This window comes from Camelina sativa, chromosome 15, assembly GCF_030686135.1.
Source record: "Camelina sativa cultivar CO46 ecotype springtype chromosome 15, ASM3068613v1".
Taxonomy (NCBI): domain Eukaryota; kingdom Viridiplantae; phylum Streptophyta; class Magnoliopsida; order Brassicales; family Brassicaceae; genus Camelina; species Camelina sativa.
The window spans coordinates 33,947,745-33,964,329 of record NC_141894.1 but is presented as its reverse complement, the minus strand read 5'-3'; the positions used below and the strand labels follow the sequence as shown (position 1 = coordinate 33,964,329).

General features: G+C 47.8%; 3 protein-coding genes across 3 annotated transcripts; 2 read left to right on the top strand and 1 right to left on the bottom strand.

Moving 5' to 3' along the window:
- Positions 1–389: 389 nt before the first annotated feature.
- Positions 390–2,682, top strand: LOC147927667 (uncharacterized). Its single transcript, XM_087487488.1, has 2 exons — positions 390–854; positions 940–2,682. The coding sequence occupies exons 1-2, from the start codon at positions 390–392 to the stop codon at positions 2,680–2,682; spliced, it is 2,208 nt and encodes a 735-aa protein (XP_087343614.1).
- A 1,387-nt stretch (positions 2,683–4,069) lies between these two features.
- On the top strand, positions 4,070–4,468 carry LOC147927666 (uncharacterized). Its single transcript, XM_087487487.1, has one exon. The coding sequence runs from the start codon at positions 4,070–4,072 to the stop codon at positions 4,466–4,468; it is 399 nt and encodes a 132-aa protein (XP_087343613.1).
- Positions 4,469–5,267: 799 nt separating this feature from the next.
- On the bottom strand, positions 5,268–8,104 carry LOC147927665 (uncharacterized). The gene is made up of 8 exons (XM_087487486.1): positions 7,956–8,104; positions 7,617–7,842; positions 7,250–7,526; positions 7,057–7,167; positions 6,438–6,982; positions 5,843–6,359; positions 5,488–5,566; positions 5,268–5,445 (listed from the first exon to the last, which is right to left on the bottom strand). Exons 1-8 carry the CDS (start codon positions 8,102–8,104, stop codon positions 5,268–5,270), a joined length of 2,082 nt encoding a protein of 693 aa, XP_087343612.1.
- Between the last annotated feature and the right edge of the window lie 8,481 nt (positions 8,105–16,585).

Genomic DNA, 16,585 nt, shown 5'->3' with positions numbered 1-16,585 from the left:
GTGCGAAGAACCCTAGATCTGATGAGCGGTCAAGCAGCGCAGATGGCATCTCAAGGACAAAGTGACCACACAATGCGTCATAGGTGACGATCTGAGCCTCGACACGAACAAAATAAAGACGCACTGGCGCCATGCACTCCGGGAGCTGAGCACAACACTCCGCAAGCTGAGCACAACACTCCGCGAGCTGAGCACAACATACCGCGACTTGAGCACAACGCCGCTACCATTCCGCACACTGAGCACAACGCTAATGGAAGGCCTCGTCTCTTGTCGATCGTTGTTGGACCTAATGGCGAGCAGCCAAAGGTAGACACAATCCGGACAACAACAAGAACAGACCAATTCCATAAGATGGAAAGGGAGACCCCACCATCTTCCTGAAATCAATGACGATCCACATCAATCGGTCGTATTTCTCACCTGAGGAAGCAGACGCGGGAAGCTGTCAGTTGTTAGTCGAGAGTGTTTCCGGCGAAGCGCTCAATTGGTTCTCCAGACTTGAGGCCAACTCGATCGATGGATACAAAGCATTAACAAGTGCATTCCTTCAGCATCACCAGTGCTTCATGTGCACACCTGCGTCAAATGCCGACCTGTGGAGAATGTATCAGAAGCGTAAAGAGTCATTACGGACTTTCATGGAAAGGTTTAAAGGTGTCATGTCCCAACTCGCTATAAGTGATGCTTCCGCAATCGGTGCGTTAAAAAATGCGCTCGCCCGTGACACCAGATTCAAGGACGACCTAACAATCCTGCCCGTCACAAGTTTAGGCGAAGTACTGGCACGTGCAAACCGATACATTCAAGTCGATGAAGACAAAGATAAGAGGAACCCGGATCAACCGGCGGCAGTAAAAAAAAGTACACGAAAAGGTCCCAAGCTCAAAAGGCAAGGCTGTAGACAAATACTACGGGCCACATCAACACTACAACAAGGACTACGCCCGTGACGAGAAAGGAAGAAAAGCGACGACGTTCGCTATCGATGGAAAAGAACAGCAGCAAAATAAACCTTGGAACAAATACTATCGCGAGTCCGACAATCCCGGCTACAAAGGCAAGCGCCCGTATTGCAAGTTTCACAGATTCAACGGACACTCAACCGAAGAGTGCAAAACACTTCAAATGCTGCTTTTGCATAAATACAAGAGAGGAGACGTTGATATAGAACGAGAGCGGAGAAAGGTTAACACACACAAAGACAACCAGTACTGTCTGGGAGACGAGCAGCAGCACGACAGGCAGCGTGAAGAGGAAGCTGTGGCACAAAATGACCGAGCATGGGAAATCGTTCGCCTACCTCCTCCTCCCCCGAAACGAAACCACGACGCGGAGGAGCGCGATGAACCACCAGCTCCACGCCGGAGGATACACATGATCATGGGCGGTTTGTCAACAAGCCGCGACTCTGTTCGGTCGATCCAAGCCTACTGCCGCGAAACAGAAACAAAGCGCAACATGCCTTCCCATAGCAACATGTTCAAAACATCCTCCGATCCTATTACGTTTACTGAAGAGGACGCGCACAACGCAAGTCCAAACAACAACCCGCTTGTTGTAGAAATGGTGATTGGGGAAAGCTCTGTGACAAGAATTCTTATTGACACTAGGAGCTCGGTCAATATAATATTCAAGGATGTACTGATCCAGATGGAGATTGATCTGCGCAACACGGCCCATGAAACGCAGCCCCTGACAGGATTCAGCGGAGACACCATCAGGACTGTCGGAACTATAACACTTCCAATCTACGTCGGCGGCACGATGCATTGCTTTAACTTTGGAATTTTGGACAACCCCATCGTCTACAATGTCATTCTGGGAACACCGTGGCTTCACAAGATGCTTGTCGTTGCTTCTACTTACCATCAATGTGTCAAGTTCCCAAACGCGTACGGAATCTATACGCTGCACGGAGATCCTCTGATGGTGCGAACTTGTTTCATCATCGAGAAAAAGATGCGGAATGCAAGGTCCTTCATAAAATCCGAATCTGCACCACCACGAGATCCATGCATACCTCCACCAAAAGAATTTGTAATCCAAGTAAACATCGATTTGTCCAATTCCAAGCGTTGTGTGGGAATAGGTGCCGAGCTACCAATCGCTCTGAGAGACGAACTCGTCAAGTTCTTACATAAAAACGCAACCACCTTCGTATGGACGATAGACGATATGACTGGAATCGAACCTAGCATTACATGCCACGAGCTCAACGTTGATCCGACTTACAAGCCCGTCAAGAAAAAGCGTCGAAAGCTCGGTGCAGAACGCACAACCGCAGTAAATGACGAGGTATGGAAACTACATGATGCGGGATCAATCACTGAAGTTTGCTATCCAGATTGGCTGAGCAACCCGGTCGTAGTTAAGAAGAAGAATGGTAGGTGGAGAGTGTGCGTCGACTTCACATACCTCAACAAAGCCTGTCCGAAAGACAGTTTTCCTCTTCTGTGCATTGATCAACTCGTCGAAGCCACAGCTGGAAACGAATTTTTATCTTTCATGGATGCATTCTCGGGCTACAACCAGATAATGATGCACAAGAACGACCGTGAAAAGACTGCGTTTATTACCGAACAAAGCACTTTCTGCTACAGAGTCATGCCCTTTGGATTAAAAAATGCGGGGAGCAACGTATCAGCGACTAGTGAACCGCATGTTCTCAAGTCAACTTAAGAGAACAATGGAAGTGTACATTGATGATATGCTCGTCAAGTCAGCTCAGGCAATGTTTCGAGATACTCAACAAGTACAGCATGAAACTGAACCCGGTGAAATGCACTTTTGGCGTTACTTCCGGCGAATTCTTGGGATACCTCGTTACAAAGCGCGGTATAGAAGCAAATCCGAAGCAGATTTTGGCAATCATCAACCTTCCATCTCAAGGGAATACCCGCGAGGTACAACGCCTTACTGGACGCATTGCCGCACTGAATCATTTCATCTCTCGCTCAACGGACAAGTGCTTGCCGTTTTACCAGCTCCTCCGTGGAAATAAACGTTTCGAGTGGGATAAGAAGTGCGAACTGGCATTCAAGCAACCGAAAGATTACCTATCATCTCCACCAGTCTTAGCCAAACCTGAGCAAGGAGAAATTTTGTATCTCTACATCGCTATCTCTTGTTCGGCTGTAAGTGGCATACTCGTAAGAGAACACCAAGGAGAGCAACATTCTATCTTCTACGTGAGCAAGACTCTCGATGGAGACGAACTCCGATATCTGACTCTTGAGAAGCTCGCCTAGGCACTAATCGCCTAGGCACTAATTGCTTTCTCTGCTTCTAACAACGACACTGAGTATGAAGCACTAATTGCTGGATTGCGTCTCGCACACGGAATCAGAGTCAAGAAGATCCAAGCCTACTGTGGTTCTCAGCTGGTAACACATCAGTTTAGTGGAGATTATGCAACAAGACATGCGCGCATGGATGCCTACCTCAAAGTCGTTCTTGACTTGTACCAAAAGTTCGAGTTCTTTGAGCTCATCAAGATTCCATGCAGCGACAATGCTCCAGCCGATGCACTCGCGACTCTCGCTTCTGCATCAGAACCTAATCTTCGCCGAGTACTACCTGTAGAGAGCATTGATCAACCAAGCATCGATGTCAATTTGTTGCCTCCTGCTCCAGCTACATTTCTTGAAGCAGCGCCCTCACCACACACATCAGCAAGCTCAAGCAACATCCTAGCAGTTTCCAGTGCAGCGCCCGCAGCACCAGCGGCCACCCCAGCCCCAGCCCCAGCAACAACAGCACCTGCTTTAACAGCTCCTGCTAATCCCGCTAACAACGACTTGCAAGCTGAAATCATCCAATACATAGCTGACGGGATAAGTCCAAATGATAAGTGGGAAACTAGACGATTGCATGCTAAGTGTGCACAATACACAATGTTGGACGGTAACCTGTTTCGTCGGGATCCAAACGGCACTCTTCTCATCTGTGTCGTCACAAAAGACGTCAACACATCATGCGGGAGGTCCACGAAGGCGCAGGCGGCAACCACTCAAGCGAACATGCTCTAGCACTTCGAATCCATCGCAATGGACATTTCTGGCCAACCATGATCGCAGATTGCACCGCATTCACTGCCAAGTGCGAAAAGCGTCAACGCCACGCACCATTCATCCACTCTCCGACTGAACTCCTGCGAACGATGTCACCACCTTACCCATTCATGCGATGGGCGATGGATATTGTCGTCCCGTTAACTCCGTCTAATCAAAAAAACTATCTCCTAATAATGACGGACTACTTTACTAAGTGGGTTGAAGCAGAATCGTATGTCTCGCTGGAAGCTAATGAAGTCCAGAACTTTGTTTGGAAGAATATCATATGCAGACATGGACTCCCGTACGAAATCGTATGCGGCAACGGACCACAATTCATTTCCTTAAGTTTTGAAGGATTCTGCGCTGGCTGGCAAATATGCCTGAGCAAGTCAACTCCGAGATACCCGTAGGGCAATGGATAGGCGGAGGCGACTAACAAGACAATACTCGCTGGAATCAAGAAACGCCTCGACGCCAAGAAGGGTCTATGGGCTGACGAACTCGATGGCGTCATGTGGTCTCACCGGACTTCACCGCGCACATCCACTGGATGAACCCCGTTCTCACTCGCATACGGCATGGAAGCACTCGCGCCAGCCGAAGTGGGAATCCCAACTCTCCGACGATCTATGCTCGTTCATAACCCGGGGCTGAATGACAAAATGCTATGTGATAGACTCCTTTTCGTCGAAGAAGAGCGCGATCAAGCGTTGCTACGCGTCCAGAACTACCAACAAGCTGCCGCAAAGTTCCACAATAAGAAAGTCTAGTCTCGTTACTTTGCCGAGGGTGATCTCGTCCTCCGCAAAGTCTACGAAAATTCAAGAAAGAAAAATGCTGGAAAACTCGGTGCACATTGGGAAGGTCTTTACTTAATCTCCAAGATCGTCAAACCAGGCGTCTATCAGCTACTCGAGATGAACGGCACGCCAGTCTTGAGGTTGTGGAACTCCGCCAACCTCAAACGATATCACTACTAAGCCGCCCAACGACGCAAAAGAAAAAAAAAAAAAGAAACTCGTCATCGAGGAATTAGAACTACGAATGGTTTGATCCCTCTTAAGGGTACGTAGGCAGCCTTTCACGAGGTGCAACTATAACTTCAAAAAATATATAAAGTTTATCGAGCATTCGCTTTTTACGCTGGCGCCCTGGCCAAGCGCATAGTTCTACGTTCCGCATGAATGTAATGGTGAAATAATCCATACTTTACTTCGGTAAAGAATAAAAGCCGAGTTCATACTCGCAAGCGCTCCGCATTGGTGCAGTGGTGAAATAATTCACGTCCTTACTTTGGTAAGAACTTATAAGCCGAGCCCAGACTCGCAAAGCTAGCAGGGGGCGGAGTGAATAAGCCGAAGACCCCGACTCGCACACTTTCGCAACCCTTGCAGCACCCACAGGGTAAGCCGGTCACGACTGAACGCACCTAACTAGTACGACAAGTCCGTCTTGTCTGCTCTCAGCGTTACGGGAAATAACATATCCAGGATAAGCCAGGAGACGTCCTGCACCAAAAAATATGCCCCGTAACGACAAAAGATAAATTCAAAGCAACTTCATCATAATGAAGAAAACAAAAAAAATCGGCAATAATCGACATTTGCGCAATAAAAAGCAAGTAACCAAGTTCATGAAGCAAAAATAACCAAGTTTGCAAATATCCGAAAGAAAAGTACAGAAGCAATCAACAATCGAGTTCAAAATAACAAAGAAAAATCCAAAAGCAAAAACAACAAGAAATAATACGAGGACATATCACTCGTTTGCGGCATCGTCAGCACCTCCGTCAGCAACCCTCGGGAACGGCTCGAGATCATCATCATGAAGCGTTGGCACCACAACTCCATTCACTTTCGCCTGGAACTCCTCTTCGCTAGCAGCAAGACGCACCATCCTATCTTCGGGAATAGCAACACCCCTCCTGATTATCGTCTGCAAACACCGCCTAGTTCCGGTCACTTGTCTAAGAGTGAGCAGATGGGATTGTCTCTCGCGCGTTGCAATCACGTGAGTCCTCAAACAATGGATGTGCTCCTGGTGTACCTCGATCACGACAGCGGCCTTGGTGCGCTCCTCCTCTCCGCGCTTATCTCTCGCTCTCCTGAGTCGCTCCGACTCGGAAGTAAGTTTTCTTTGGGATTGCTTAAGAGAAGTCGTCAGCTCCGTAACCATCGCTGCGCTCTCCTTACTCGACCGCTCAGCCTGAACAAACGCATCCTGAGCAAGCTCAGCCTCCCTCCTAGCAGCATGCACCTTGTCCTCATAGTCACCAACAAGACGGTTCGTCCAGCTCATCGCCTAAGAGATCAAGGAAAATAATTCAATTACGACTAAGTAAAATGCACATTAAAGGGAAATGAGGGATCGGATTCTAACGTGAAAATGCCGACGAACGTCGTCCTCGTACGTAGTCGAACAGGCCAAATTGCAAGGAGCAGGAAGCGGGACAAAGTCACCATGAATCTTGTTGGCGAGGTCTGCACAAGCTCGTGAATCGCCAGGGAACACTTGGTCCTTCACGTCGTAGCAGAAGGAAAACAAGTGGTCAACTATCACATCACCATCCTCCGCGTGATGAGGACGCCTAGAGCTTCCTCCAGCGTCACTCAGAGGACTCGAGCGTGACGACCTCTTCCAGGAACGATCACCACCGCCAGCCGCTGGAGCACTCCCACAGGACACCGAAGAAGGCTTCTTCGCAACACGAGCCGCAGCAACCTCGGCAGAACGAGTCCTACGACTAGGCTCACCCTCAAGAACAGGCATCTCGCCATCCTTGCGCTCTACAACAATGATCTCCACGCCGGCCTTGGCGTTTGGTCCAACAACCTCAGTTGCAACAGCTGGCGCGTCCTCGGCATCGAACAAATCAGCATAGAATGGCATCGGGCTGTCTCCCATTTGCAATCCAGTTTGCGAACCTGCAGAATAAATTGGAGCCTTAGACACGAAAGCACATAAATCTCAAACACGAAGATAAGCCAACAAAACTTACAAGTCTTGAGATGTGAAAGAACGTCCGGCCACCGCAAAGTCCTACTCAAAAGAAAAGCAGCAGCTTTGTCAATAGTTCCCAAGTCACACGCATCTGAAGGTCGCAGATTACCTGCAGATTTAAAACAAATACAATCAGCAAACAGTAAAAAAAAAAAATCAAAAGGACACGAACCCAGCCCAGCAATGGCTACCGGGAGTGAAGTTCCAAGCAGGAGGGCAGGTCGTGTCGGGATCTTCGACCGAAATGTCGATTATTTCTACGAAGAAAAACCGCCTCCACCAATCGTGAATATGACTCCTCTGGGCACGCATGATCGTGAGACCGGCCGCACAGCAAGCACCGCATAGCCCCAAACTATCGTGCATAAATCGAGTGAGCAGCTCGAAGAGGTCTGCGCTCATCTTGATGTCCATATAGTTGCCAATTATCGTAAGCCCCACCGTGTTACGGACTGTGGAGATCGACAGCTACAAGAATACAATCTTCCGATGCGCACAGTAACTCGTCAAAAATTCAGGAATGGGGAACCACAGGCTGCAGTCTGTAAAAAAATCTACGTAAACGCAGAGGTAACCTGCATGCCAGTCCCACGGACGTTCGTCGATATTCGGTAACACAAGCTGCAGGTTGTTTGGCATTCTGAGGAGGTCAGTAATGCGGGCTATGGACTTATCATCGCATAGGGTACTTCCTGCATCACGGGGGATACGTTCCTTGTCTCCCATACGATTTTTGTGATGTCTAGGAACTCTGTTACCTACAGCTAAGCCAGCAACCAGAGACCTAGGAGCACACTCCGAGCCAGTACGTTCTTCTTACAGGAGCACCTTCCCGTGCCGCTGACTTGAAGGATGTGGAATCAGACTAAGGTCTTGAGCGTCTATAGGAAACGCGACATCGAGATCCCGATATCATCCTCTGTAAGGTCTATCAAGACACCGCCTCCTTCCGACGGATTCCACCAGGAAGGATGACCTGCTCCAGGATACTGATCATCTCCAAGCTCTTCCGGAACATCACCAAAGACATCATCTCCCGAAGCCATTGCGCGAACCTTGCAAAACCAACCAAGCAACCGATTAGTATTGGAGCGACAAACAATGTCAAAAGCGTCATAATACTCGAGACAGATCAATCACACCCGGGTTAACTGCTTACTACATACTGGTCACCGTGCACCATCCTGCTGCACCCACACATCTCCACTCATACGAACTCGTCCATTTCTCTCCGCAAGTGGTGATCTCATCAAATGGCAACCACACCAAGTTGATCTCGACAAAGACACGATAACACCATGAACTAGGCAAGGTCTCGTACGCTGCAAACTCGTATGCAAGCTTCGAGCTTGCTACTCTCTAGCTCAGGAACTACTCTCTAGCCCCAAGCTCGTCACATTGACCTCGCACCCGTACGGAACCCATTGTGCCATCTTGCCATACCTTCACGCCATCATCACCGGCCCAGCGTCAACACGCACATTAGCACGTCCCCAAATCTAGACCTGCGAGCTCCACCATCACGTTAAACTTGATCTCGCCAAGCCGAGCTCGCCATAATCTCGTATACAAACTCTTGATCTCGCCACCGAGATCATCGTCCGCTACGGCACCAACGAATCCTAAGACGAAGACCTCGCCAAATACATGGGCACGTCAGAACCTCGACCCCATGGTAATCCCGACCTTGCTACCAAAGATTGACTGAGCAATTAACATCACACAGCCTCGCAAGAAGGGACCTCGCCCCCTCGTCACCAAAACCTTAACCTCGCCGATCGGACAAGTATCAAACTCAGCACATCATCTCGCGAACACAATCGAGCTCGTCGAACTCGAGCTCGGCGATCTCGCCATCTCGCCCCCGTACAACGTCCATCACGCCGTCAAGCCATTACGTGAATCTCGCTATTAACCCCCACGGAAAAATCGATTTAGCTTCAGCAATTTGTCAAGAGTCGCGCGCAGCTACGTCCACCTCGCCATCATCGAAATCCAGCTCGACCTTGCAGCAATCTCAACCTCGCTAAGGTCTTGACCTCACCACCTCGCCAACGCATACGAGAACAAATCATTTCACCCTACATCGAAAGCATCCTCGCACGGCTCAACACGACCTCGCCAATTTGAGCTCGTCACCTCGGTTCGGCATGATCTCGGCAACTCGAGGTCGCCACGACTGGACGCGACCTCGCCAGCTCAAGCTCCCCGTCTCAGGTTCATCGAGACCTCAATCTTGCTATGGCCTCGGCCTCGTCTGGACCTCAATCTTGCCTCGGCCTCGTCAACGACACCACGCCACAAAGAGAGTGGTGGAGCTAAGACACCTCAAGGTCTCAGCTCAGACCGGCGGCCACAGCATCACGACACAAAGTCCGTGCGGCAGATCTGGAGACGCCTCACGTTCTCGGCCAGGACTGGCGAGAATACAACCGCGACTTGGCAAAGGGACCTCGCTGGCTGGAAGATCGTTAGAAGCGGTCGGCGGTTCACGGCGGCGGAAGAGCTGGGCATGAGGAAGTTGGATCCAGCGGCAAGAAGGCGACAACGGCGGAATGAACCGGCCGGTTCAAGCGGCGGTGACGCGGCGGCTCGGCATGACAGTCTCGGCGGCTAAACCATGGCCCTTACAAGCCAAAATCGAAAAAGTAAAAGAGGAAGATAAGGGAGAATGAGAAAGAATATTACCTTGTGGAGGAGGAAGCAAAGTTAGAAGTAAAAAAATAGGTCAAGGAAACATATTTATATGGGGGGACCAGCGCGTTGACCGAGATAAAAAGGAAAACCCTAGTTTTGAAGCCATCACTACTTCCCGCGCCTCAGGAAATGTGCAAAACGTGCAAAACTCCCGTTTAAAGCTCAACGGACCTCGAAAAACGTGTGCAACACACTATTCATCCCGGAACCCTCCGTAAGGTATCAAAACTCCTACAATCTTCTGTTCTTCCCGCAAGACGGACCTGTTGGACCCGACAGGCTCAAGCAAGCCATCGCACATCGGACTAGGGGGGAAACCATTGTTGGATATGGGCTTTGCCCCCAACATTTACAGAAGCCCAAACAGAAGATCTTAAGAAGTTTTTGCCTGAAGTCTAGGATCTGGCCCATCTAGCCGCAGGGACAAAATCGTCATTTGCGAAAGAGATAGAAAGAGCCCTAGGTCTAGAGGTGTCAATTGGGCTTAAGGCCCGCGGGCGTGGCCCGTTAAGTATCATAGCGGATCGGACTTGGGCCTTCAATTTCATGCCAAAAAATTGGCGGGTCTCGCGGACTCGACCCGTTTGGTTTGTGGGTCAAACGGATTTTGTCCGCTCACGACCGCGGGGATGCGGATGCTACGAAATTTCTTTTGTCTCCTTCCACCAAGTTTCAGTTCTACTCGATTTCTCAATGAATCTGATGAATCTGAAGTTATCGTGAGTGAAGGCCTAAGCGAACTTGTCAAGGAATGACGCAAATTGCTATTGGAAGTGAAGATCGGTCACCGGCGCTAGCTGAAGAAATGCCGACATGTATGTGGCTATGTGAGATAAGTTTTTTTGTGTCTTTGTCTCTCTCTCTCTGTTTCTCTTAATTGCAGAGGAGCTCCATGATGTTTCCCATAAGTGGTTTGTCAACAATTGGTGTTTTATGTAAATTTTTTCTTTCTGCAGGGGAATAGTTTTGGAACCTCCTTGTCCAAGGAACGTTGATCGGATTAGTATTGATCCTGAGCCTAACATGTCTGTTGAAAAGAAGCTCAATGCCTTTTCAAAGTTTCCCAGCCAATTACTAACACAACCTCGCGGTATATATCTATCTCTTTTTCCATTTATGATTAGTTCATTCTAGAGTTCTGCATTGATAACAGCATACTTAGAAATATCTATCTTCATTGAATTAGTTATAATTTAGAAGTATAGATTGTTTCTGATGTTCTTTGATAAAAAAAGAAAAAAAATTATCTCTTAAGTTGATTGGCGTGTTAAAAGGATGGGAAGGAGTGATGATGAAGATGAAGAAGAAGAAGAAGAAGACAAAGATTATAATCAAATATGTACAGTGGGGAGAAGTTCTGCATATGATGAACTATACTTGAGGTGATCACCTACCACCAACTCATCCTTGCTAGCTTGTTTTAAATTTAAGAAAGCCGTATTGAGTGTTGTTTGATGTTTTTTATTGGTTGTTTTTTGCTGCTAATACAGTGATGAATCTGATGATGAGTTTGACCCTGAACCTGAGTTTATGATGAATAAGATGGGTCTGGCTGAGAGTGCCCTATACGATGTGAATAACAACCACCAAACCGAAATTAGAGCTCAATAATTCGTCTTAAAAACATGCTTAGTGCTACTCTACCACTCTTATGTTCAAAATTGTTGATCCATCGGTCTTTATTTTTAAAAAATGATACTGTTGCCGGTCTTTGATGAATGCAACGACCAAACTGATATTGGTAATTACAAAGGATTTAGATTAGGATTAAGCCTTATGTTCATGATTTTTACGTCTATTGCTTCTCTATATCAGGTGGAAGTCTACATGATGGAAGGGAAGTCATTCTCCAGGTAAGTTCATCTTTATATTATATAGTCTAATACTTATAGCTGTACAATCTTGGTTTGACCTTACTATTTAATTGATTTTTAAATTGTAAGATTTATCTGGGTATGAAGAGTCACTGATCCTATTGCGTCTCTATGTTGATGTCATTCTTACGAGATTCCAAGTTCTACGATACTAAGCCATAGAAAATCTCTTCTTTTCCGTATTATAGTTTGTGGTTACTCATTGATTCAAGATACAATAGTTTGTGTTACTCATTGTGCTTCTATAGTTATGGTTTTTAAAAGTCCATGATGGAGAGAAACATGTGGTAGCAGAGAAGAAAAGGTAAGAAAGGAAGTAGAGTAGAAGAAGAAGACGATGCCCGCGGGCATGCCCGTTAGACCGCCAATTTTTGCGGGGCAGAAATGGGCCATGATATGTTGCCCGTCGCCCGTCGCGGACCGGTCCGCCGCAGATCACTAGAAATACGAGACCATCACTGATGTGATCCAAGGACAGGAGCCCGACCAAGACAACCAGGAGACGGCGACCTTGACCGAGACTCGAGACCAAGACGCATCGAAGGTAGCCGAGACGCAAGCGGCTAAGGCACCGGTGATCCTTCCACAAGCCATGACACGCTCCAAGAGTTCAGCAAAGGCGGCTAAGCAACGGCTCAACCTGTTCGTCCGGTCTTTCATCCAACGCCAACTGATCCATGAAGACTCCGAAGGCTCAGTTCACTTAGTCTTCACTCTTACCCAAGAGTGAAGGCGGCCAAGTCGCTTAAGCAAGGAAGTGTACTCTTTTTCCTTACTCCGGGTTTTTCCCAATGGGTTTACCGGAGAAGGTTTTAATGAGGCATGGAGCTAAGTGCACAACGCCCAAAGGTTAAGTCGATTCCTGCGTCTAAGCCTAAGGCGGTTCTTTCTTTTCCTTAGTCTTTTGGTTTAAATTTGAACTTGGAATATTCCTTCCTTTGATTCCTTCTTTTGAACGTTGAGAGTTTAAGTTGAAAGTCTTAGAGAGGCGACGTTTTCCATTTACAAGGAGAACACGTCTAAGGACAAGTGTGCGGTTCATTATGAATACGCGTGTCCCTTAAGCCCTCTCTTGACCTAAGTATTTAAACCATCTCTTAGCCTTTGTTCTCCTTCAGACTTGAATGAAAATAAAACTTTTCTCAAGAGAGATTCTTGAATTGTCTCCATCCTTTCATTAGCACAATCCGGGATTGTCTAAGGGAAAGAACCCTAGCAAACCTTGAACCGGGTTCATCGTTTGTTAGAGACCGTATCAAGAGGAGAGCCAAACCTCTGGTGTCGTCATTCAATCCATCCTCTCGTTCATCGTTCCATCTCATCTCGTTTCCACCATCGCTTCTACCGCATCCATCTGATAGCCGCATCCGTTCCATCCTTACCGCTTCCGTACGACCCGATAGAGGCTTCACGACCATTCTTACAAACGACTCGTTGGAATCTTGTCATCTCTCGTTTCCCTCGTTTGAATCTTCCCTAGACTCGAACCTCCAAAGCTTGACCGAGGAAAGTTTCACCGGTCTCGACTTGTCCGAAGCCGCGTCCTTCCATCGTTCCGCATCCGCGTCCCCAGGTCACATCAGCTTGGTATCAGAGCTTCAAAAGCTCCTACGAGGTTGTGTTGCTCTAAGACTCATCTCTTTCGTTTGAAAGTTTCAATCTTTGGTTATTTGGTAGCTTAGTTTGCATTATATCGTCTCATAGGTTCCGATTAGACTTTTGGTTTAATTTGGTGCATGTTTGCAGTTGTTAATCTATTATCTAGGTTGTTAGCTTTCGATTTTGTTCATCTTGTTCATTGTAGTGTTCATCCGTGTTCTTGCTTGTTTACTTTTAGATCGATAAAGTTAGAGATTTGTCTAGGAGTCGTGTTTTTGATTTGGGTCATAAAGCATATTTTTTCTTTTAGCACTTTTGCTTTTGCTTTTTGTTTTAGTCATAGGTTTGAATTTGGCATAGCTGTCAGCAACGTTCTTTTGGTGACGAGATAGACTTTCTTGTGTGGTCCTTGAGCGTTTGATACTCACGCATTTGAGTTATTGCTTTTTGATTTTTGCGAGGTTTAATTTCAAACCCAAGCCGCAAACTGCTACACGTCACCAGTCCGTACAATGGCCGACGAACTACCACCAGCACCACCCGAGATAGGAATCACCCTCGCCGCGTTACAAACCGGTTTAGATAGGCTCTTTGAGCGTATGGCGAGGATCGAGTTGATAAACCCTCCCCGTGAAGATCCTCAACCCGCGAGGCGACAGCAACAAGAAACAGAGAGCGACCAGTCCGAAAAGGATTACGAACCGAGGCCTAGACGACGCCACTGGCAAACCACGCACTACGGCCACACGAACCAATACTACTTCGTTCATGACAACAAACGCATTTGCTTGAAACCCTTGAGTCCCACGCAAGTACATGAGATGCAAAGCAAGTTGTCTAAAGACTCGGACGATAAAAATAAATTTTTAGTGCTATATGGGGATGTTAGGAAGTCCATTAGGGACTCTGGCCAAGTGTTACTAATGGTCTTTCGAGATTTATTGCTCACAGGTCTTGAAGGCTCAATAGACGACTTACCAAAGGTGATACAAGATGTCCTTAGGCGTTTCTCCGACGTGTTCCCAGATGAACTCCCTGAAGGACTACCTCCGATCAGAGGTATTGAGCACCAGATTGACCTCGTTCCAGGCGCACAGCTACCGAACCGGCCAGCCTACCGAGTCAACCCCAAAGAGGCGAAGGAGCTTGAGCAACAAGTCAAGGAGCTGATGGCGCAAGGATACGTTCGAGAGAGCTTGAGTCCGTGTGATGTTCCTGTTCTCCTAGTGCCGAAGAAGGACGGGTCATGGAGGATGTGCGTCGACTGTAGAGCCGTCAACAACATCACCATCAAGTATCGCCATCCCATCCCATGCCTCGATGATATGCTCGACGAACTAAGTGGCGCCAGTGTCTTCTCAAAGATCGACTTGAAGAGCGGCTACCATCAAGTTCGTATGAAGGAGGGCGACGAATGGAAGACAGCCTTCACAACAAAACAGGATTTGTACGAATGGTTGGTAATGCCATTCGGTCTTTCTAACGCCCCTTCTACATTTATGCATCTCATGAACCATGTTTTAAGATCATTTATTAATAATTTTGTAGTAGTTTACTTTGATGATATACTTGTCTATAGTTCTAGCTTGTCCTATCATGTTAAGCATTTAGATTCAGTCTTGTTTACTCTCCGCGAAGAGCAATTATACGCAAACTTGAAAAAGTGCGTTTTTCCTGCTGATGAATTTGTCTTCCTAGGCTTTGTTGTGAGTTTGCAGGGCCTTAAGGTGGACGAGGAAAAGATTTGCGCGATCGAGGAGTGGCCCACGCCAACAAGCATCACACAAGTCCGGTCGTTCCATGGCCTAGCGAGTTTCTACAAGGAGATTTGTGTGAGACTTCAGTACGGTCGCCGCGCCTCTCACCGCTGTTATCAAAAAGAATAGCGAGTTCCATTGGGGAGAAGACAAGACCGAGCTTTCATTGAACTCAAGAGGCGCCTCACGCAAGCCCCCTTGCTCACCTTGCCTGACTTCAACAAAACCTTCGAGGTTGAATGCGATGCTTCGGGAGTCGGGATCGGAGCTGTGTTGACTCAAGGAGGCAAGTCCGTGGCGTATTTCAGTGAGAAGCTCAGTGGTGCAGCGCTCAACTATCCGACATATGATAAGGAGTTATACGCCCTCGTCCGTGCAATGGAAGTTTGGCAGCATTACTTGTTGGCGAGAGAGTTCGTGATTCACACCGATCACAAAACATTGAAGCATCTCCGCGGCCAAACCAATCTCAAGAGACGCCATGCGAAGTGGTTGGAGTTCGTGGAATCTTTTCCTTACGTCATCAAGTACAAGAAGGGAAAAGAGAATGTAGTCGCCGACGCCTTGTCAAGGAGATACGCACTGATTACGACAATGGACGTGTGAGTGTTGGGTTTTGAAAGCATCAACGATGCATATGCTGGAGACGCTGAGTTCGGAGATTGTTTCCAGAACCATGGGAAGAGAATTTACACCGAGTTCTACCTTCATGAGGGGTTCCTGTTCAGAGGACGACGGCTATGCATTCCAATCAGTTCTATCTGTGAGTTGCTTGTGCGTGAAGCCCACAGTGGAGGCTTATCAGGTCATTTCAGCGTCACTAAGACATTGGCCGTACTTAAAGAGCACTTCTACTGGCCCAAAATGCATAGTACGGTAGAGAAGCACGTTGGTCGTTGCATCGTTTGTCGCGCCTCCAAGTCGACAACACATCTGCATGGCCTCTACATGCCTTTGCTAGTGTCAACCGCACCATGGATCGATCTTTCAATGGACTTCATCCTCGGCCTACCTCTTTTGGCGCATAAAGATAGTATCATGATGGTTGTGGACAGGTTCTCCAAGATGGCACACTTCGTACCGTGCAAGAAGAACAATGACGCCATGCAATTGGCGAATTTGTTCTTCAGTCAAGTGATCAGGCTCCATGGCGTGCCCCGCACCATCATATCCGACCGAGATACCAAGTTTCTTGGTCACTTCTGGCGCACCATTTGGAGGAAAATCGGAACGAAGCTCCTCGACTCCACCGCTGCTCACCCGCAAACCGACGGCCAAACAGAGGTTGTCAACCGTTCGATAGGCTCCTTACTCCGCACAGCAATCGCAAGTAACAAGGGTTCTTGGCTCGAATGCTTTCCCATCATCGAGTTCGCATACAATCAGGTGGTGCACTCGTCTACGAAGAAGTCTCCTTTTGAAGTTGCATATGGCTTCAAACCTCTCACGCCATTGGACCTCCTACCGCTACCACCAAATGAAGCCGAGAACCAGGACGGAGCCGCAAGAGCAGAGTTCGTCAAGTCATTACATGAGGAGGTTTGATCGAACATAGAACGAAGAAACGAGCAGTATGCGCCCTTCCTCAACCGCGGACGTA